General features: G+C 42.0%; 1 protein-coding gene across 1 annotated transcript; it reads right to left on the reverse strand.

Moving 5' to 3' along the window:
• Positions 1-1,523: 1,523 nt before the first annotated feature.
• LOC119885775 (NLR family CARD domain-containing protein 3-like) lies at positions 1,524-23,558 on the reverse strand. Its single transcript, XM_038696000.1, has 11 exons — positions 23,300-23,558; positions 21,812-21,961; positions 20,711-20,827; positions 19,009-19,273; positions 15,557-17,469; positions 12,095-12,268; positions 11,357-11,530; positions 10,682-10,855; positions 9,902-10,075; positions 2,405-2,578; positions 1,524-2,098 (listed from the first exon to the last, which is right to left on the reverse strand). The coding sequence occupies exons 2-11, from the start codon at positions 21,943-21,945 to the stop codon at positions 2,083-2,085; spliced, it is 3,315 nt and encodes a 1,104-aa protein (XP_038551928.1). The 5' UTR covers positions 21,946-21,961; positions 23,300-23,558; the 3' UTR covers positions 1,524-2,082.
• Between the last annotated feature and the right edge of the window lie 1,012 nt (positions 23,559-24,570).

Here is a 24,570-nt window from a genome sequence, read left to right on the forward strand (position 1 = left end):
GTCCACTTTCATTACTTATGTTTTATCTTTGTCTAACTGCTTATTTTGTAAAGTAAATTAAACTACTCATATGTTCTTACTGGTAGGACAGGTGCAACGGTGCAATTATTGTCTTTAAAATGATTTTAAACTGAGTAAAACAATCACAGAAACAACAGTGAAAATTAATTTGTGTTGCCTTGGTGCTCTTTCCATGAAAGTTGACATGCCAACTTTTTTGGAAACAGGGTTATAGAACAGATGTTAACAGTGATGCCACGTTTTCATTTTTCTCTGTTGACATAATGATGGTTGATCTCAGTGTGATGGTTAATATTCATCATATTCAGCATCTGTTCCCTTTAAGATGAAACACATCAGTGGCCTGACAAAGCTCCGCCCCTCACCTGACTCACCTCAAACAAACAGGGACACAGTTTGTTCCTGTTCAGTTCTCAGTGAGACGAGACGCAGCGACAGACAAGACGGTAAGATTTACCTTCATTACAAAGCTGTGACTTCGACTGAGGGAGGACAGTTACAGTCAGATGATGAAGGAGAAGATGGAGGCTCTGAGCAGAGAGATAGCAGCTCTTTCAGACACAGTCAGAGCCACAGAGGAGGAGCTGAGAGCTGAAGACGTCTCATTCCTGCTCAACTACAAGGCTGCAGTGGAAAGAGTCCAGCAGCGCCCCCTGCTGGATGATCCACAGCTGCCCTCAGGAGCTCTGATAGACCAGGCCAAACACCTGGGCAACCTGGCCTTCAACATCTGGAACAAGATGAAGGACATGGTCTCCTACACTCCTCTCATTCTGGACCCAAACACTGCTCATCCAGAACTCATCCTGTCAATTCAATTTTATTTATATAGCACATTTAAAAACAACCCTAGTTGACCAAAGTGCTTTACAGGTTCAGAATATACAATAAATAATATACACAACATACAAAGTAGAAAAGGACACTAATGTCAATACTCAACTCTTTTTGAAGGCTAAAGAATAGAGATGGGTTTTTAGCAAGGATTTGAAAGTTTCAGCAGTCTGAGCAATTCATATTTTGTGTATTTTATACGAAGGAACTACCAATTTAATTTTGTCATGTAGCCTTGCACTTTGTAAATGACAAATCTTGTACATTTATTTTTGTTATGGCAGAAAATTGTGTCCTCTTACATTTAATCTTTTTATGTATGATCTTTTAATATTATTACTATTGTCATTATGGCTTATAGATATATGTATTGTGTTTTTATCCTTAACCTTTCCTCTCCTATACTACTTATGTTAGTTTGTCCACATTTACTAGGGTTTAGGTCAGAGCTGTGAGATTGTTTTGATGTTTTCCCCCTCTTGTTGTTCCTCTCCTGGAATGTTCATTCAAGGCTGAGAGAGGATGTCTGTTCGCCAAAAACATAAAAACCTAGACTGTGGAAATGATTATGCATTCTCTTTTGTTAAATAAATTCTTCAAAGACAACGATTTGTTGTAAATTAAATAATTTGCTCAACCCCTCACCAGGAATATAATGCACGACATGATTTAGTTTGAGAATCAGCTTCATTCACTGAATTTCAAACAAAAGTTACAAAAATATTCTGTTTTTCAGCTATGTGACAAAGGTCTTAAGAAGTCATAATTTTTCACAAAGATCAAGACAGAGTCCCCGTGACCCTGTACGCAGGATAAGCAGTTGACGATGGATGGATAGATGAAGACAGAGTCCTGTTTTAGTATGTAGACCTCAGCAAAGCATCAATTAAATCTGTGGTGGAAATCGTATATTTCCTTGTGGAGAACGGAACAAATAAATGAATTACAACAAACAAATATGCACACAGGGATGATGGTGGACTTGACTTTGTGTGTGACAGTGGAGCTGATCTCAGAGCAGTTCAGACTGCAGCACTGTTGGGATTCCTCTGTCAGTCACTGCTGGATGAAGCTCTCCTCTCCACTCTACCTCCCAGTAACATGGCCCAGTCAGAGCCTCTCCACACACAAGCTGATGCTGCTGCTTCAACCTCTCTGGATCATCAGGACGCAGCTGATCCTCTCTCAACACCTCCACCTTCCTCATCCCTCGCTCTCTGACAGAGATCACCTGCGCTTCCAGCTAATGAGAGAAGAATAGAGACAGCAGAAGTCATAAATCAGAGTTTACAGAGACCCTTCATCAGTCAGTAATGATGTACATCCAGTTTAAAGACCAGAGTGGTCCGTCCTTCCGCCCTACGCTCTACTAATCAACACTCGTCAAATTGACTATTAAGACTATGGAGTAGATGGAATAGGAGTGGCTGAAGTCTTGGCTCCTTTGATTGGTCTCTGTGAATACTGACCATGACTCTTCATTTATACCAACTGTGTTTCGTACAATACTGCTGAAAACAGCATGGACTGACTCCAGCCCTCTACTGACCTCAGAGTCTCCAGTCTACAGTCTGGACTATCCACAAGATCGCAGAGCAGCTTCATTCGTGAATCCTGCAGGTTGTTTTCTCTCAGCTCCAACTCTCTCAGATGGGAGGGGTTGGACTTCAGAGCTGAGGCCAGAGAAGCACAGCTGATCTCTGACAAACTGCAGTCTGTCAATCTGAATAAAGAATAAATGGTGTAACTTTAGAAGCAAATTTTTCTGCTTGAAATCATTCAGTGTTTAATAATCAGATGTTAAGAGCGGAAGCAGCTGGAGGGCCCGTGTCCACCACAGCGTTTATTGAGAGCTGAAAACGCCACCTGCTGTTCTGAAAACACCTAGCTGGGAGCGCGAGGGTGCGTTTTGTAGGCGCAGTGTTTTTTTCCGAGACGCTGTGGTTGCTATGATACATCATTTCCGTGGAGGCGATGTGCTGCAAGTAGGGTAGCCTACTTAATTTTAGTGAATGTAAAAATGTCACCACAAAATATGTAGGCCTACTTGCTCTGGCCTTTTCTCTGCATGAAGAGAAGGCTGAAACATGAGAGCACAGACGTGGGTTCATGAGATTTTGTGGGTGAGGAAACACCTCGGCGAGTAGGCACATCGTTTCGTGAAGCTATTTTTTGGAGCTATCTAGCAGAGTTTCAGGAGCAGCACCAAAAAACCTCTATCATGCCACTCCCAGCTTTCCATGAATACCCACCTAATCCATCTCCTCATCTTCACTGTATTTTGCGCCAGAACCGATACCAAGCAACATCGCCTTGAGCATGTTACAGTTCCATAATGTTAAATATTCGGGTTCAGTACAAGCGATTTCATCCATCCACTTACCTTATCTTGAGAATGGACTCACAATCCCCAATGGATGATGACTTATTCAGATGATTAATCATTTTCAATGTTTCCATCAACCCACTGCAGTAGACCCAGCATCAAAGCTGAAAACTTCCATCTCCATACCTGAGACCCCACTTTCCACAATCCTAAAGACGTCAAGGAAGGTCTACATCCAGCGAGATCCTCCTGTCTAAAATTTCAAACTAAGCTGTTGCCACTCATTAGAAAACGATAAAAGTAATTCCATTTTTCACAACAGACGATACAGCAAAACTTTTCCACTCTATCACGTCAGCATATCATGACCATAGTTCCACTACACCAGCTCTCTTCTGGGTGACGTAATCACACACACCGTGACATCAGAATCACTACCAAAACGGACAGTTCACTTGTTTCCTCAAGCTCAAGACAGCATAAAAGCCAGCAACAGAAGCAATGGAAGTCGACCAACACCAGACCTACACCTCTCATCAGGGTTGCCAGCACCCTACTACCAGGCTTCTGACACCAAGATGCCCCCCACTGCCCACTATCAACAACCACAGCAGCTGACCTCAGTAGGGGCTTCTGGTACTGGCATACTAGAGCCCTGTACTGCCCACTCCCAGCAGCAGCTAACCTGACCACGCCAGATGGTTTGTTACACAGAACCGGAACTGTTTCTAAAGGGCACGCACTTCAGTGCTGTTCTTTGCTCGTCGTTCAATTAAGAATACTCTCCAATAGGGTTGGGCCGATAGACGATGCCATCGTCCATCGGCGATGGTGGACAGACATCACGATGTTGAGCCGGCATCGTGATTGCAAACCCCCGTGGCAAAAAAACAACTTTAATCTTTATACTGCCCTCTGAAAGTTGAGCCGGCATTAAATCTACCTGCTTTGCACCTGCCTTGGACTTCTCTTCTCCCCACACTCAGACCAACTCACACACCTACACCTCTGGTCTTTCACTGCAAACACACCGGCTTGCCCCACTGAACTCCTCTATTTTCCATTTTTTCCCACCATTATGACAGCAGCAGGTGAGCCGCATGCCAGCCTGTTAATGACGTAGCCTATCAAATAACCGAAACAAACATCCGCACTGTGCTATACCTGGTCCATGCTTGTATATTATAATATCCACCGCGACTTGTAACGTTATAGGCTACCAAGTATTTTACCGAGTGAAGTCTGACAGACAAAGGACATTTTAAGGTGAAAAACTATTTAAGAGCGTCAGAGTGAATTCAGTGTAGGAATTTCCTTTTATGGTTTTAAATGTGTAGCTCAACATTGCCCTGCCACAGTCAATGGAGTAAACCACTAAAGAAGAAAACTATACTTTAAGCATTAAGCATTAAGATACTCAGTGTGAATCAGCATAATATCGGCCTCACGTCTGCAGTTTTGTGTCACCACAACTTTCACATCATATTAATCTCAGCACAGAAGTAAAATGTTGTCTTACCTCAGAGTCTCCAGTCTACAGTGTGGACTCCCCAGTCCAGCAGACAGCAGCTTCACTCCTGAATCCTGCAGTTTGTTGTAGCTCAGCTGCAGCTCTCTCAGATGTGAGGGGTTGGACTTCAGAGCTGAGGCCAGAAAAGCACAGCTGATCTCTGACAAACTGCAGCTCCTTAATCTAAAAGAATAAATTATGTAATTTTTAAGTTTTTCTTCTTGAAATCATTCAGTGTTTAACAATCTGTTCAGAGCTAAAGAAGGTTTAGAATGTAGGAGATTGGAAATGGAAACTTCAAACACCTGAACCCAACAGGAAGCAGCAGGGGCGGAAATTATATTTTTGGGCTACCTGCCAATGGGACTGATGATGAAAAAATCAACCGGCCAAACATATTTTTTACCGGCCAAAATAATAACTTGACTTTTTATGTAAACATTTGTTTCAGTACTTTTAAATGAGATAATAAGGTATTCTGTCGTATATAAACTTAAAGAAGACACCAGATTGAAACTTGAAGCAGAATTAATTTATTTCTATTAAATGTACTTAATGTACATGTACTAAGACATAACAGCAAATTGTTTTTATAAACTTACATGATCCTTATTAATCATTCAACTTAAATCTCATCACTGCTCAGTCTTAATCATGATTCATCACTCAACTTAAACCTCCTTATTAATTTATATTTTTTTATGTTCTGCTTCAGCCACCCCCAACTCCCACACTATATTCATTAAACATTCAATATAAAGTGTATCACTACTACAGGCCTAATATTAATTGTAGGTTGTTTTCATTTATTAAATCTTTGTGCAAGAAAAACAGTCTAAATTGGTCTCTAATTTATTTATGTTAAGTACTAACAAAAAATCAAAACCATTCATGCACCAAAATGACTGTAAGTTGTAGTTTTTACTTGCACATTGTAACTCTTTTTTCTGGTTTGCACGTATCGATTTTACGGGTAAATGCATGTAAAATAGTCTGTTTAGCACCGTATCATCCATCCAGAACCTGTTGCGCTGTTTTTCTTCTTTTTTTATTTGCGCGTGCTGTTGACTTCTCTTCACTGTTACAGAGCTGTCCTACATACTGCCACTGTCTTTAACGGAGGGGAACATAGCAAACGGCAGGTATATATAAACGGGAGATTTAGGGGGAAATAATTTGATGGAAGGTGACCGGGAGAGAACAGTAAAATACGGGAGTAGCCGAGGGAAAATGGGAGGGTTGACAGGTATGCACGTTACGGTGGTAGCTATCTAGCTAAATGCAAAAAACGCTCCAGGTACTCCAAGCACGACTTGACGGCTCCCGGCTCCCCCTTACATATCTACGCCAATCAAACACAAGAAATCTGAAATTAACATAAACAACAACCGATGAATGCCCCTTATCCACGTGTTACATGAGTTTACATCCTTTGGTACAGCGGGACCAATTTAAGTGCAACACACAACAAAAAACAACACTGATCTGTTGTTAGCTACTAGGGGTGGGAATCTCTGAGCACCTCACAATTCGATTACGATTCAGAGGGCTGCGATTCGATTATAAAACGATTATCGATGCATCTTGATGCATCAATTTTCTATACAGGATCCCTGGATAATTACTAAGCATTTAATTTGCGCATTAAAATCCAAAAGAAACATCTCCTAATTATCTTAAAAGGACTAGTTTGCATCCCTAATTTACTTTATTAACCTCAGCTCCATGGTTCCTCATTTCTTCAACAACCAGTTGTCAGACAACTCTGAACACTGAAATATGATTATCAGGATGTACAGTATGTGTACAGGAAAGAGCTGTAGACCAGTTTAGTCAAAGCTTGTACCAAATGTTCTCTACACTTGACTAGTAGGTTAGTTAGTAATGACATACAGCTGATAATTCATATTACTTTGTTTGCCTTTCACAGGAACCAAGGACGCTATACACATAGCTACAGTGACAGAACAACAAAAAGTCATTCAGGATTGAATGCCTTGGTAAAGAGCTGGGTTTTTAATAGATCTTTGAAAGTGTCGAGACAGGGAGTGTTTCGAATCTCTGTGGGGAGGTCCAGAGGGTGGGGGCTGTGACACTGAAGGCTCTGTCCCCAAAAGTCGGTGTGGGGGACAGAGTGCAAGCCCTTGTACAGGGGAGATGTTAGCTAGCGCTAATAGCCTTCACTTTTTCAGGCAGTGGGGAAACTAAAGACTTTTATTAATGAACACAATGTGACCTACACTGCACGTTTACTACCAGACAGAAACTTACTGCTTACATTTTTCTCCGCTAACTTTCACCGCCACATTCTGCCGCTCTCTCTCATTCACTCGGCCTCACACAGGATACGCAAGGAGCTGCCGAGCGTTGAGTGTCACCATGCTTGCACAGTGTGTGAGTTAAAATCATTACTTGCACATTGATATTAATGATTGTGTGACATTTAAGCAGGGTGTTTATTCATTCTGCAACAGTGGTGTGCTGAATAGAGGGGGAACTGGTCTCCCTGTTGTGTGTGCTCCACATACGGTCCAGGCGCTGCACTTCCGTGAGTTCCGCCGTTTGCGCTACGTCATGATTACGTTATCAATTAACATTTAATAATCGTAGACATTTGTTTATCGAGCCAGAATCTTCTGCATTGAGATGCATCAAAGAATCAATTATTTCTCCACCTCTATTAGTTACCATCAAAAAGCTATTATATGGCGATGTCATACCGAATATTTTTATGCCACATTGTCTCGGAGGAGGGTTAGAAAATGTGCACGCTTTTTGGTGTCCAGAAGACATAGACCACACCCTTCTGACCACAGTCTGATGGCCAAGTTGATGTTCAGTCGTGAAGTGAGTGGGCCAGGGGACCTGGTGGCTGGCTAGTCTCCGAACCCTGACACAACCCCTTCAGCCCTTGAGTATGTTCAGTAACTCCAAGAGCAACTGGAGTTGTCAGGCCTTAATGCTCAATTCAGATTTTTGTTCCCCAGACCTGATTTTTTTGTTTGACAGTTTACATTATTGCTTAAATGTGGCCCATATCAGACTCCAGTATGAACTGTCCGCAGCCTGAAAGTGACCCACATGCGCAGAAGAATAACACAACGTCACACGCATCACGCTGTTGTAGACTACAGAAGTAAACAAGGAGCCACAGAGGTTAGCTGCTGTTAGCTAACGGGAGACTCACATTTATGGTCAGCAGCCATACCAATGTCAACCCTGCTACTGCTTATTAACTGAAAGCTAGGCAGGTTTGGGCTTGGCCAGTAACTGGATGGGAGACCTCCTGGGAAAACTAAGTTGCTGCTGGCAGTAGTGTCAGTGGTTCCAGTAGGAGGCTGTTTCCCCTCTGGTCCTAATAATAACATCCCAGCGCAGTGATGGGGACGCTGTGGGAGCTGCCGTCCTTCGGATGAGACGTTATTTGTGGTCATTAAAGATCCCAGCGCACTTCTCGCAAAGAATAGGGGGTTCCCCGATGTCATGGCAAAATAATGCATTATTATTATTTTCATTGTCCTCTCACAGGTCACATTTCTCCCAAATGTGTTCACAACTTTCTGTTCGTTTCATTACGGTTTGTGGAGCTGTACAACACATCTGTTCTGCAACTCTCTCTCTCTCTCCCCCCACTGAGTCCGCTCAGACAAATAGCATGCACATAACTCAGAAGATGGATGGAAATGCGGTCAGGTGTAAGAAAGGGAATTTGTGAGCAGATGATAGAAGAAGAAGAGAGCCACATGTTTAATTATGGCTTTTTGAGGAGCTTTTTCGTTCACTGTTTACAGCCGAACTGTGACAACAGCTGCTCTAAAGTGATGTTAAAGTCGCATCAATTCCAACTTAACTATCTAGATTGAGGTCACATTTCAAAAGATCCGATCTGTATCGGATTTGAACCACATATGGAAGTGGCCCAAATCCAAACTTGGAAAAGATCAGATTCCATGTGAATTGGCCTGTTCACACAGTTATAAAAAGATCAGATCTGAGTCACATCTGAGCAAAAAAATGGGATTTGGGTCACTTTGGTCTGCAGTCTGAACGTAGTCAATATGACAAGATCTACTGCATACATTACCAGATTAGTGATGGCGTGTGGTACCTCATCAAAGGCACCCGGAAAGTAAAGACCAAGGTCGTAAAGTTCCTTCAAGTGGACAATCCAAAGACCAAAGTTAAGTCGTTCATCATGACCAACTGAAGCCTTATTGCTACCGCGACCCACTGGACAACGCCTGGGCTGTGGAGCAGGCTCAGAGTTGGACACCACAGGAGGTGTCATCCCCAGCCTTGGATTAGATCCTGCGGACCTTGTTCTGGGTCTGTCGCAGCTTTTCTCCAACGCCAAGGCTGAGGACGCCTCTAGCTGCACCTCATTGGATCCAGCAGTGGACATTCCTGCAGCTATTGCTTCACCCTACACCTCTCCTCACCTAGACTGCTTCTTCTGGGGGCCCCAAGGGTAATGGGTTTGGTATGGAGGAGCAACATCATCAAAGCCATTGTTCTCAAAGGCTGAGCCATGTTATTAATACCATTTCAGGGTTTGCATTCCTCTACTGTAACATATGTACACTAATTAAATGGACTGCTACATGTTTGCATTTGCACTGAGAAGCTACACGGTTTCAGGAGTCCCACTTGCAATGGAATAGAAATCTGCTAATTTACTGTATCCTCTCAAGGGGTCTCAAGGACTGTAGGTATGCATGCTCATGTATATTATTGTGCTGGAATGTATTTCTATAATAACTGCTACTCAGAGTAGCGTAACTCTGGAGAACAGGTCAGCAAGGAATGTGTGAGTGTAGTGTGTAGTAAAGGAAGAGAGAGAGCTAGGAGGTGTGTGTGAATAAGTTGCGATGGTGAATGTCAGCAGAGCAGAGAGAAATGGGTTAGCCATAAGTCCTCAGTTTAGCAGTAAATGTACAGTGTAAGTTAGTGACTGGTGAATAAAGAGTACAGTTTCTCAATACTGAAGCGGAGCTTCCATGTGTTGATTTCCAGCTGATGAAGGAAAAGTGACGGGAGTTAGCGTTGAAGTTAGTGTTGAATTTGGCCCTGGAGAAAAACAAAGTCTCCCCTGTTCTTCTCGACTACGGACTGTGACCGAACAGGAATGGTTATCATCAGCATCACAATCTGCAGTTTAGTGTCACCACAACTTTCACATCATATTATTCTCCGCATAAACTGTGTCTTACCTCAGAGTCTCCAGTCTACAATGGGGACTCTTCAGAAATTTACACAGCAGCTTCACTTCTGGATAATGCAGCTTGTTGTTACTCAGGTCCAGCTCTCTCAGATGGGAGGGGTTGGACTTCAGAGCGGAGGCTACAGAAGCACTGCTGATATCTGACAAACTGCAGAGACTCAATCTAAATAAAGAATAAATGATGTAACTTTAGAAGACAATTTTCCTGCTTGAATACTTAGAATGCAGAAGTAAAAAAATATAACTCCAAACACCTGAACCCAACAAGATGCTGGTTCAAACTGTAATATACAAAAAGTGAAAAAGATGATAAAGATTAGATCATTAATTTTAATGACAACGTGCTTCACCTCTTAAGCTCTGCAGCTCCCACAGTGGGTTCATCTAAACAAACTCATGTTGTGCAGCCTCACACAAAGAAAAACCCACAGAAACTGATTTAAGATTCCACTCAAGACCCAAAGTTTCCAAAGATGCCAAATATGTCAGGATGAACTTTGGGGAAAAGTCAAATAATTCACATGAAATCTAAAACATTTTCATTACATGTGATGGTGATGCCATTTAAGACGCATGGTGTGTTTGGTTTGAATATCTCACTCAGTATGGCTTTAGTCAAACATAAAGGATATTTTGAAAACTGTTTAGACTTTAGCATTAAGATACTCAGTGTGGATCAGTATAATGTCAGCCTCACATCTGCGGTTAAGTGTCACCACATGTTTCACATCATATTAATCTCAGCACAGAAGAATAAATGGTGTCTGACCTCAAAATCTCCAGTCTACAGTGTAAACTCTCCAGTCCAGCAGACAGCAGCATCACTCCTGAGTTCTGCAAGTTGTTTCCAGTCAGATCCAGCTCTCTCAGATGGGAGGGGTTGGACTTCAGAGCTGAGGCCAAAGAAGAACAGCTGATCTCTGACAAACTGCAGCCCCTCAATCTGAATAAAGAATAAATGATGCAACTTTAGATCTGTTCAGAGCTGAAGAAGGTTTAGGATGTAGAAGTTTATAAAATGGAAACTCCAAACACCTGAACACAAACACAAAGAAAAACCCTTAGAAACTGATTTAAGATTCCACTCAAGATCCCAAAGATGTCAAATATGTCAGGAGGAACTTTGGGGAAAAGTCAACAAATAATTCAATTAAACCTACATTTTCATTTTCATTCCATGTAATGGTGATGCCATTTAAGAAGCATGATGTGTTTGTTTTTAATATCACACGCAGTATGGCTTTAGTCAAACATAAAGGACATTTTAAAAACTGTTTTTTTTAATTATCCAGTTTAGGATTTTCTTATGTTAAGGTTTTAAATGTGGAGCTCAACATTGCTCTGCCACAGTCAATGGACTAAACTATTAAAGAAGAAAACAGACAATGTGTATCAACTTTCACATCATATTAATCTCAGCACAGAAGGAAAAATAGTGTCTGACCTCAGTCTCTCCAGTCTACACTGTGGACTCTCCAGAAAACCAGACAGCAGCTTCACTCCTGAATCCTGCAGCTTGTTGTCACTCAGCTCCAGCTCTCTCAGATGGGAGGGGTTGGACTTCAGAGCAGAGGCCAGAGAAGCACAGCTGATCTCTGACAACCTGCAGCCCCTCAAACTGAATAATGAATATATCATGCAGATTTATTAATTTAGAATGCAAATTTGTGGTAATGTGGTAATCTGTGTAATGAATGTTTTTTTCTAAAATGAGTAGAGTGTATTTATTATTCTATTATTGTGGATCATGATGTCAGCCTTCTTCAGACATAATTCAAATCACCACAACATTCAAACACCTGTTCATGTTCACACTATTGTTTCATGTTTGTAATTCCTGGTGAGGACTTTTAACAAGTCAGTAGAGGTACAGATGCTTTTTTGGTTTTAGGGATCAGGTTACATCTATAACTGGACAATAGAGATAAAAAAAATATACTCTCATTTCAAACAGTTCTAAGCATTATCAACACACAGCTGACTGAGCTCTGCTTCATCCTCTTCTTTCTCTACTTTATAACTGGATCAAATGTGCATTGAAAAAGTGAAAGGCATACTATATAGTACCTATCTACCAATTTCTGAAAGTAAGCAGGCATTCCCAAAAGTGTCCATTTTGATTAAACACTCATGTATAATTAGATGTAAGATATACAAGACCATACAGAGTCAGTGAAACAACCTCAGCGTCTCCAGTCTACAGTGTGGACTATCCAGTCCAGCAGACAGCAGTTTCACTCCTGAATCCTGTAGTTTGTTGGAGTCCAGCTGCAGCTCTGTCAGATGGGAGGGTTTGGACTTCAGAGCTGAGGCTACAACCTCATATTGAGTCTCTGAGAGTTGACAGCCAGAAAGTCTGTGATGGCATATAACATTTAAAAAAACAATTTCAGATACTATATCTTTCAAAATGAATCATGTAATCATGTGTCATAATTTACCCCTCCCCCAAGGTTCAGTTCATTTTATTTCATTGTTTAACATGGAGCAATAACTAGGGATGTCCCAAGAAGGCTGATCCGGACATATTTTAATTGATCAGTATCGGCTAAAATAACGCAAAATCCGAACCATTACTGAACTTTACTGTCTTTATTGTACTCTGCCTGCTAATGCAGCTGCGTGCTGCTCTCTTTGAATGACAGCAAGCTCTACAGTGTGATAGAGCTATTCTATGAAATGGAAATATTCTTGATGTCTTCTGCATCATTTTAGGCAAACTTCAAAAGGTCAGCCTGGAAACAGCAGAATGTCTGTGGGTGCTGAGGGGCTGGAGTACTTCAATGTATCTTCACCCCAAACCAAGATTCCATATTAAAAATAAGATCATTTGTATGTGGCCCAATTGATTTGTGATTACAGATATGTGAATGTCTGTAAAAATATAATCAACATGCCACAGAGATGCCACATTAGATATTTTGGCTGTTGAGTTTAAGACTCAAGAAAGTTTAGTCCTTAAAATGCACTGTAACCTATTCTGTTGAGATACTGTAGACTAACCAATTTTGTTAGATTTACATAAAAAGTCTATTGTTATATTAGCTGTAATTACCACACAAGAAGGAAGCAGGGGCACCATGTTGAATCTTATGTGCCAAGAAAGCAGCAGATGTTGGTGAAAACACTGTTAGCGTCATCTGATTTCACCCTTTACGCAAATTTTGATTGACAGTAAATGTCAGATTTTACAAATATAATAAATAGTAATCAATATATACACGTTGTGACCCCGAGAGATAGTACCCAGACTCCATTACAAAGCAGTGCAGTTGTTAAGAAAAACTTATGAAACGCTGTCTATTACAAATTCTTAAAGGTTGATATTTCCTCGAATTTTCAAGAAGGCAGAAATAAATTTCTTTTTGTTAAAACATTGTTCAGTTTTTCCCCGTGTGTAGGCTACACTATAAATTATATTCTTTGTTAACACTAAAGTCAGCTGCACAAATAAGTAGTGCACATGTCACACAGTTATGTCTTACTGTATATCATTCCTTTCCAACACTGCTTTCATTGTTCATGCAGGTTTGATGAATAACCTTATCTCTTGGAGCTTTCATGGCACAGATATAATCAGTAACTACAGAAAAGTCTTTTTCAGCTTATTCACTTTCTGGTACTTTCACCGGTTAAAATGACGAATATTAGGCAGCAGGTCAGATCGTCTGTAGTAAAAAACGTTAATTCAGTGAGTTCCTAGAACTAAATAAAATGTCAGATTATTTATTTGGTAAAGATGCATCGCTGTAACACGACTCTTACATTAGATGGGTCTATATATTCTTTATTATAAGAATAAACTTGAAATTTAGTGCAGACAAATACTGTGTCAAATCCTTCAAGATAATCAAGTTATTTTGCTGTATTTGTACACTACTCAAAAAAATTAAGGGAACACTTAAATCACACATCAGACCTCCATGAACATAATAGTTTTAAAGGTCAGAATCTTAACTGCACAGTTTATAGTTTGTTGAGAAAAAAAACAATCAGTGGAATTCAAAATCACACCAACAATCACAGTAAAAAAATGAAATCACAGGCTGATCCAACTTTTATGGCTTTCATCACAGCAACTCATAATGTGACTCAGTTGTGTGTTTGGCCCCCACGTGCCTGCATACACTCCCGACAACATCTGGGCATGCACCCGATGAGAGAGCAGATGTTGTCCTAGTGGCTCTCCTTACAGACCTGGATCAGGGCATCAGTGAGCTCCTGGACAGTTTGTGGCATTACTTGGCATCAGATGCACCAATATATAATGTCCCAGAGGTTCTAAATTGGATTCAGGTCTGGGAAACGTGAGGGCATTGTACTGCACCAGGAGGAAACCAGGGCTCACAGCATCAGCGTAAGGTCTGACAATGGCTCTGAGGATTGAATCCTGGTATCTAGCAGCAGTCAAGGTACCATTGGCTAGGACGTGTAGGTCTATGTGACCCTCCAAGGATATGCTTCCACGGACCCTCACTGACCCACAGCCAAACCCGTCATGCTGGATGATGTTGCAGGAAGCATAACATTCACCACGGCATCTTCAGACTCATCTGTCACATGCTCAGTGTGAACCTGCGCTTATCTGTGAAGAGAAAGGGGTGCAAATAGTGGACCTAGCTATTATTGTGTTCTCTGGTGAATGCTAATGGATTTGCAACATGAATAGGCTGCAGTTACCACCTCATGCTACCCGTAGTGACACTAGCAAATATCACACTTGGGCGTTAACTTTACTGTAAGTGCTGCTGCATCGATTGCTGTCTAGCTTTGTTGGCTAGCTCGCAACCCAAGATTCAAGAAACATTGTGCTGCTGCAGGTGGATGAGCAGGAGCCGGGTGAGCAGGCAGCATAACCAGACTCAGCAGCCTCTAGGGACGTAACGTTACCTGATGGCAGAGGCAAATACACAAAAGAGGATGTTGCCGGAGGAAGCTAGGATGAGAAGAGAGAGTGGAATATCAAACAAGAGGCTGCTGGATGTTGACAAGATCCAGACATCGAGCTGGACTTCTTTCTGTTGGACTAGTCGGTAATATTGCTGTCTTGTGTTGTCGCACTTGCTTGATGTTGGCAATGTGATAGTTTTGGATCGTATTGTAATTATAGCAAATGCACGTGTAAAACTGACAGTGGAGTGTTGCACTCTGAAACGGTAGGGGCGCCAAATTGCACAAAAAAACACATCTTACATAATGTTGCTTTAAGTGTTCCCTTATTTTTCGAGCAGTGTATCATGTGTCTTGCCATGTTGTATACCAAGGTTAACAGTAAACTGTCCTCACCTTGTTTGCTGAGTTTGGCTGTTCCTCAACCAGATGTATTCCTCCTACACAGCTGGGAAAATTTGTTAGCATGAGCTCTTAGCTGAGAGTTAAGTAGGTGTGCCACACGAATCGGCTACAGTCATACTGAACTGGAAGGGCATGCCAATATACATTGTTTTGTGCGAAATGAGCTTGCAGTCAGCAGTACTGAGGGGCCAGAGTGCCTGGGCCGGTAAGTGTAACCTCTTTTGTGAAACTGTCAATACACTCTCTGTCAACACACTCTCTTTAAAAAGATTTCTAGGTGGTTCTGAACTGTTAAACAGGAGTGATGGCTGCTTTATGTTGCATTATAATGTTAATAATTAGGACTTGCCGAGCCTTTCTGCAGTTCCTCACTGCTGGGATCAGTCTCCGCCGTCCCTCCTCTGTTGTGCTGTAGTTCTTCAAGACAAATTCATCCAGAACCTCTTCTGACATCTGCAGCATGTAGGCCAGAGCTGAGCAGTGGATCACAGAGAGTTTCTTCCCTAATCTGTTCTCTGACTTCAGGAACTCTTGTATCTCCTGATGTACTGAGTGGTCGTTCATCTCCGTCAGACAGTGGAAGATGTTGATGCTTCTGTCAGGAGAGGCACTGGTCCTCTTCTCCTTCAGGTTGTTGATGGCTCTCTGGATGCTTTCTGTACTGTTGTCTGTCCGACTCAGCAGGCCTCCTAAGAGTCTCTGGTTGGACTCCAGAGAGAGGCCATGAAGGAAGCGAACAAACAGGTCCAGGTGGCCATTTTTACTCCTCAGGGATTTATCCATGCCTCCACTCAGAAATTCATCCAGGGGCAAGTCACTGTAGTATTTCCCCAGGAAAGCTTCCAGTACCTCCATCTTCCTGTTGGTGTGACAGTGGAACATGTAGACTGCAGCCAGAAACTCCTGAACGCTCAGATGAACAAAGCAGTAGACTGTTTTCTGGAAGATCACACTCTCTCTTTTGAAGATCTCTGTACAAACTCCTGAGTACACCGAGGCCTCTGTGACATCAAGACCACACTGCTCCAGGTCTTCTTGGTAGAACATGATGTTTCCTTTCTCCAGATGTTCAAATGCCAGCTTCCCCAGCTTCAGAAGAACCTTCCCGTCAGCCTCCGTCAGCTCCTGTGGACTCGTCTCATGTCCCTCATCGTACTTCTGCTTCTTCCTCTTTATCTGAACCAGCAGGAAGTGTGAGTACAGGTCAGTCAGGGTCTTGGGCAGCTCTCCTCTCTGCTCTGTAGTCAACATGTGCTCCAGAACTGTAGCAGTGATCCAGCAGAAGACTGGGATCTGACACATGATGTGGAGGCTCCTGGAGGACTTGATGTGCGAGATGATTCTGCTGGACAGCTCTTCATCACTGACTCTCCTCCTGAAGTACTCCTCCTTCTGGGCGTCAGTGAAGCCTCGTACTTCTGTTACCCTGCCGACACACGAAGGAGGGATCTGATTGGCCGCCGCAGGTCGGGAAGTTATCCAGACGAGAGCCGAGGGAAGCAGATTCCCCTCGATGAGGTTTGTCAGCAGCAGGTTGACTGATGACTTCTGTGTGACATCAGACACAACCTTCTTGTTGTTGAAATCCAATGAAAGTCTGCTTTCATCCAGGCCGTCAAAGATGAACAACAGTTTCCAGACGGCGAGCTTCTCTGCTGGGACCTTCTGTAATGTTGGATGGAAAACATGGAGCAGCGTGAGGAGACTGTGCCGCTCATCTTTGATCAAGTTCAGCTCCCTGAACGAGAGCAGAACCAGCAGACTGACATCTTGGTTTTCCGAGCCCTCTGCCCAGTCCAGAGTGAACTTCTGCACTGAGAAGGTTTTTCCAACGCCAGCGACGCCGTTGGTCAGAACCACTCTGATGGCTCTCTGTTGGCCAGGTAAGGCTTTAAAGATGTCCTGGCACTTGATTGGAGTGTCATGGAGGGTCTCCTTCTTGGAAGCGGTCTCAAGCTGCCTCACCTCATGCTGGGTATTAACCTCTTCACTCTGTCCCTCTGTGATGTAGAGCTCAGTGTAGATCCTGTTGAGGAGGGTTCCACTTCCTGTTTCATCACTTCCTTCAGTCACACGTTCACATCTCCTCCTCAGACTGATCTTATGTTCATCTAAAACCTCCTGCAGACCACCACTCACTAAAGAAGAGAACAGAGTGTGAGACAAAACAAAGAAAGAGAGGGTTTCGTTAGGAGAGGTAGTGAAGTTAAGGACACAACTGCTAAAAGACACCCTGAACAACAGAACTAACCTCAGCCCTGACTAGATATGCAAACTACTGGACCTCTGCCTAAACACCACCTATTGCTAGTACAACGGAGGATTTTACAGACAGAAGCATTGCTGAGGAAGTGCCTTCATAGAACACATCACATCAGCCTGCACATTGGAGTATACAGGAAACCCAAACACACAGACAGATACTTTTTAATACCCACTACCCACTGGAGCATAAGCTAGGGGTCATGAGAACACTGCACCACCGAGCTAGGGAACATACCAACAAGTGCCCAAGCCCAAGAAAAGGAACAGAATCACCTGAAGGGGGGGAACTTACAGCCTGCCTTTATGAACCTTCGTGAAAAACAGCCACAAGATCCAGGAAGAACACAAATACTACGGGGAAAACTAAACAACCACTACACAAACGTATGCCTCAACACAAGGCCAACTCCTCAGGTCAACACTCAGCAGAGTAGTTACATCTGAAGGTTAAAGGACACTCGTTTGAGGATTACCAGGTGAACATTTTAGACAGAGAGGATGGATGGTTTGAAAGAGGTGTCAAGGAAGCCATCTACACCCAGGTTGAGAAACTGTCACTTAACAGGGGAAGGGGTCTGCAACACCACTTATCCCCAACTTATAATGCTGTCCTTTCCTCACTTCCCAGGAAACTAAACAAACGTTCATTCATGCCAAAGATGGTCGTTCAAACTTGGCCTCAGGTGGCTCCAACGACCATAATGATTGTCATTACAACAGCCAGGAGCTCTGAAGAACCAGCGGTCTCAATCACCTGACAACGACCCCACAGAGGTTGAAGAGCTGAGTTTCACTTCCAGTCAGTCAGAACTGAGCAAGTCTCTTGGATGAGGGATGAAACATCTTTGAATATCTCACACAGGTACACAAGATGATAGAAGATGATGACATCAAAAAAGTGGATTTTTAGGACATCAAAAAAAGCTTGTTCCAGATGGATACATGGTAAAGGAGTGCATGGATGCCATGTGTGAAACACTCCCAGGTGGAAAGACATGAACTTAAAGCAAAAGAATTTAACAAATCCCCTTTTAGCCACAACACGAGCTGAGGTATTATTGTTCAATAAAAATGCTTTACTTTGGCAAAAAGCATGAGCCGTATTTGTAGGTAGGCCTGTCGATTTGTTCTGACCTCAGCAGCCGAGGAAAGTTGACTTTCTGTACCTCTTGCAATATAAGTTGAATACACCTGACCCCTAGACTGATCAGAGCTGATAACCAGTTGAGTTTTTAACCTGTTTAATGCGCTCAGACTTAGGAAGTAAACTGATGTTAGCAGTGAGCTTTTCCTTAGAGGATGTTTGTTTGGTCGCTTGTACAACAAGTCAATCTGCAGGACGAGGCATGTGTTTGTTAGTTAGAGAAGGAGATGGTTGGTTATTGAAAAGATAAATGTGCTATCATAAAAAATATTAAACACATTAATTTCTATTGATTGAGATTTTTCTCAAAGGAGAACACAGGACAAGTGATACAGAGCAGATATGTTTGCGGGTCAAAAAAAAATGAATTAATAAGTTTCAGTTGGACTTTAAAAAGTAGCAGACAGATGTTCAGTCTTACTTTGTACAGAGCTGCTCTGACTGGCTGTCTGCAGTCCAGCTCTGGTTCTGGATCTTTTTCCACACTGGGGACAGGAGGAGTGTCCTGATGAAGCAGACTGGTCCCAGTATGAGGTGATGCACTGTCTGCAGAACCAGTGTCCACAGCTGGCAGAGCCTGGATCCTTCAGGACGTCCTGACACAAAGCACAGCAGGACGGCTGCTCCTCCACAGAAACACGACTCCTCTTTCGCTCTCTGTGAAGACATTTGTTAATTGTTGTTAACAGAACTCAGTCTAGAAGCTCAGATGGTCACAGAACAGCAAAAAGGTTGTCAATTTTCCATTTGAATCCAGCATTTAGCCTGTAAAGAAAAGGATTTTATCATTCCCTTTGTTTTCTGTCAGTTTCCACTGTTCAGGTACAGACTAAAAGCAGCCCTGCAGTTTGATATTGCTGCCACACCAGGACTGTATCATCTATTCACTGCAATCATAACGTAATCTTTCCTTCAAAGTAATGTTGAAAATACTATCTAAACAAATTTGGAATTTTTGTTTTATAAACTTAGCATCTGATGGCTATGTTGAGTCAAAGTTGGGCCTTAACACACAGCCAAAGCTAGTTACTTGACTTCTTACCACTTGCCCTCTACTACTCTGTGAACATCTTCAGGTCTCTGTCCCTGTCCTGCAGCCTCCTGGTCTTCTCTGCACTCCAGCTGCTGGCACAGCCGTTCATTTTCTGCATTTAGAGGCTTCTGTCTTCAACACAAGGCACATAAGGGCCGAGCATTCAAGCATAATGAAGCGATTAGTCAAAATTAATATCATTAGAAACTCTCAGACAGACACAGATTCCAATTCGTTTTTAGACCAGCAGCCAGTCAACCTGGGGTGTCCACCTCAGCTCAGCGAGTCTGACAGCCCTTGACTGTTTGGTCCACCGGCATTCTGGACAAAAATGTCTGCCCCCCCTTTGTCTGCAGATAACATAACATAAGCATAACATAAGTGCTGCCCACAGAGGTCTGGTCTTGACTTTCAGGAACAATACATGTTAGAGAGAATCTGAGCTCAAAAGGTCCACTTACTAATGATCCAAAGCTTTCAACTGCAAGCTCTGATTCCTTAGTAATTTATATGTAGCTTTGGCAATATTGTTGCTATACATTCATGGCAATAAAGCTAATCTGAATTTGTAAGTGGACCTTTGAGCGCACAGTCTCTTTACTAGATTTCACATAAGTACTTCATTAAATAGCAAACTGAAACTGTCAGCACACAGAATCAAGGCGAGCAATGCTTTTCTATAAATGCCTTTTCGACACATGTTGCACAATTATGATATAAACTGATCCAACTTGCATCTGGGAGGTCATAAAAGCTGATTTGAGCTGCCCAAAGCAACACAATATTTAGGACATATATTTAAAAATGAAACACACATTTGAAGAAGATTCTATTGGATTTTTGAACAGTCGCAAATCTTGATGGTAACTTCGACATCTGTTTTGCTACAGAAACACCATCAGTAGTTTGGGGCTATAAAACCCATACTAAAACCTTAGTAAGTCTTAGTTTGAAACAACACCTGTAATTATAATTCTGCATCAGGAATATAAATAATTTTGTCTTCATTCTCAATGCATCATCTTCCATCAGGTCAGTTTACAGGAAAAGCAGTTTCTTACTTTGTGTCTGAGGGTCCAGGTTCATTACTGAAGTTTGGAGGTTTATTTTTGGACCGGTGACTCTTCATAGACAGACAGCTGGATACTGCAGACTCTGCTCTTTGTCTGTACTGAACTCTGCAAACACCAAGAGGTAAAAGGTACTTTATTGTCACATACATGTAGCAAAATGTATTCTCTGCATTTAACCCATCCCACAAGGGAGCAGTGGACAGTCACTGTGCAGCAACCAGGGACCACCAGAACTCCAGATCTGAGCCAGTGTCACTGGTCAACCGCACTGACTGGAGAACCTGACATGTTTTTGAGAGGTTTTCATTTAGATCACTTGAATCCTTGATAAATTCCCTGATGACAAAATCATTTAGGAAGCTCTAAATACACAAACTACTGCTGCTGTTGATAATTCGAGGTTTAAAAGCTTATAGACATGTCAAGGTGACTGACAGCTGTCACAGATACTAAGAGGAAGATAGACAACAAATTAGTTATTTTTGTCTGTCTCACAAAAACTTTTTATTTAGTATTAAGCATTTTATGCATAATGAGAACTGTTGATGGGCAGGGAAGAACAGGGTGTAGACAGGTAATGCACATACATTAATATGTATATATACTGTGATTAAACAGCTTGTAAACAGTAGTAAAATAGACATTTATTCAGTTTGCTGAAGCTTTTATCCAAAGCAACTTGCTATATACGTCAGTGGTCGCACGCCTCTGGAGCAACTAAGGGTTAAGTGTCTTGCTCAGGGACACATTGAGAACCCGGGTCTCTCACACCAAAGGCATGTGTCTTATCCACTTAACCATCACCTACCTATATACAAACACACACAGATGTAACAGGTAGTAACATTGAATAAAAGTAGTTTAGTTTTTCCAGGTGACAGACAGCAGTCACAGATATTACAATACAAGACAGAGATACAACAAATGATTTCTGTTTGTATCACAAAACGTTTTAATTTTAATTAACACTTACAAGTAGAATTTTATGTTATCCAAATACAAAACCAACAGGGATACTAAACATAACATGCCGTTAGCAGAGGTGAGTGGAAATGAGTCGTATCAATGAGTCGGCATCAGTGCTCTTACTTTGTGTCTGAGGGTCCAGGTCCATTACTGAAGGATGGAGGTTCCTGTTTGGACCGGTCACTCTTCATAGACAAACAGCTGGATCCTGCAGACTCTGCTCTGTCCTCCTCTTCCTCCACACAAACACTCATCATCTGGATTTTAGTCAATCTGAGATGTAAAACAGCACGCCAACAGACTGAGCTCAGAACAACGAGCAACAAGAGAAACAAGTTTTTCAACAGCCACAACACACACAGTCCACCCAACCAGTCAGCTCTCCACCAGTGGCCTGTGCTAGGAAGCGAGGTAACTGGCAGGTAACTTCAGGAGTTCAGCCTCTGGGATTTTAGAGAGGATTCTTAATTAATTAACGGGATAGTTTCTTAGATGTAGCCCACCTGTAGTCTGTAACTGAATTCTCCTGAGTGTTTTCACATATTTAGATTTTTATTTTACATGTCCAAAAAATAGGGAGCCAGGGTCGGGGTTAATAACTGAGAAAAAAAATCCTAGATTAAAGTGTGAATTCCCTGAAATTAATGTCATAAGAAATCGAAAATCACTCTGTTTTTTTCTTCTGAATACATCCAATCCACGGCAAAGTCTCTAAGGTGCATGATAGTGATTGTGGGCTAAATTTAAGAGCATTTCCTCACTGCAAAACCCGATTGCAGTCTAACATAGCCAAATTTTCCACTGCATACACTGCAGACGTGTGTGTGATGTTGCAGCCTTGCAAAGTGAAGCTTCTCTCATCAATGTGTGACTATAATGTCAGAGAATATTCAAGTTTTTTACTTGTAGATTAATCTTGGAAATTAAACTTTCTCTCGGGTTTATAGGTTATCACTCCCCTGCTGCTGGCTCCTTTTTTTCCCTATTACAATGGACCTTATATGCAGTTGTACCTTCACATCTTAATCATATTACACATAGGCCTAAAAGAAGAGCCCATAAAATGCACAGAGATTTGAACTATAAGAACACTGAAGATAATTAGGCTACAAATTTACTCCATGAGATGCCAACAAGCCTCCCTGGCTTTGTCGGCCGCCATGATATTAGATTTAGCCGTTAACTTGTCTTTGCATTCATAATTTCCTGACACTACCAATGTGCATTCCTCTGGAAAATACTGGGCATGCGCCATTGCGAAAAAACTCGCGCACCAACTCCAATTAAGTGAAGACCGGGTTAACTAACCAACATCTTATCCACCTTTGTAGTAGCGTTTCTCTCCAGTGTAGGCGGTCAGAGTTTGTCAACCATGAGTTTGCCTGATAACCCTGAGTTAACTCTGAGTAGGTTGAACTCCTTTCTTTTCTTCAGATCTGTGCTTGTTTTCTTGGGTTACTGTAGCTTTAATGTGTATTATTCAGCAAATTACGACTTTGTGTCCACAGATGAATCAAAATGTTGAGTTCAACGTTTCTTTGACTCTACAGTCCACAGGGAGAAACTTGACTCAGAGACAGTAAAATAATATAAAGTTGTATAAACACTCACCCTGCCTCAACCTTCAGTTTACTATCTTCTGCTCTGTTGACTCAAAATGGAGTCTGAACAGACTAAACACTTTCAGTTTCTGGGTTCCTCCCTGTTCTCATGAGACTGAATCACCAGCTCAGTGTTGCTCCTCCTCTCCATTTACAGGAAATCAATTTCTCAGTGTGTGGTGTTTACACAGATCTGCTTTTTAACATGACCTGTTTATGAGAGTCTCTCTTGGCTTGAACAGACTGAATTAAGAAGGGTTTTGGTCAAAACATGTCTGATTATATCATGTAAATAAACCTTAGTTTCCAGCTAAAGATCTTTTCCTGCAGTGTTTTCTTTTACAGAGTTACAGGGAACAGAAACACAGAATCAGCTCCTTCATCTTCGGCTGGATCTGGATCTTTCTGTGTGACAGGAGACCCTCTTACCCTCAGACCAGGAGCCTCTCAGAGTCTTCTCCCCTCACAAAAACCTTTTCCAAGTATCTTCACTTCATCTAGAACAGTCTGGTATGGCAGATTGGACACTAGACTCGACGGGTGGCTGTGGCTCAGGAGGTAGAGTGGGTCGTCCATTCATCCCAAAGTCGGGGGTTCAACCCCCTGTCTGTGTGTCCTTGTGCAAGACACTAAACCCAGAGTTGCTCTGATGGGCAGAGGCGCTAAATAAAATCAATTTGATTAATATCACGGTCGATAAATCACAGCTGACATTTCAGGTTCACTTCAAGAACAGATACTACAGCAGCAGTGACCATTAGTTGCAGTCCAAAGCATAAAAATGTAAGACTCAATGGTGCATAGATCTGACTTGACTCAATAGTGCTTTAACATATATAAAATGTTATGTAAAAAAACACAATTCAACACTTGCAGTGACGGTTTGAGCCCATTTGTGGGCTCAGCTGATGGTTTAGTGTGACCAGTTAAATTAACTAGGAGCTCTTTAAGTGGCTCAAAGAAAAATCAGACAAGTCATCTAAAGAAATAAAGTAGGACAACGTGTCAGTTTACCAATAAACTTTAATGTATTGTTATTTTGTTATATGACTTGATGCATTACAATAAACTAAATAATAATACAAAAATATAAGAGAATATAAGAGAATAGATATAAAGAATATGTGCAATATGGCAGATTGTTCAGAGAGTGCTAAATATTTAATAGGGTTGCAGGTCTTGTTTATGAGACCAGCTGAATATGAAAGAAACAGTTCTTGTGGCCTGAGGTTCTGGTCCTGATGGACCGCAGCCTCTGAAACGGTTGGTGTCTGAGGTGGG

The sequence above is a fragment of the Micropterus salmoides genome, unplaced genomic scaffold, assembly GCF_014851395.1.
Source record: "Micropterus salmoides isolate LMB-PRFRI ecotype aquatic unplaced genomic scaffold, ASM1485139v1 Ms_hic_scaffold_4, whole genome shotgun sequence".
NCBI classification, from domain to species: Eukaryota; Metazoa; Chordata; class Actinopteri; order Centrarchiformes; family Centrarchidae; genus Micropterus; species Micropterus salmoides.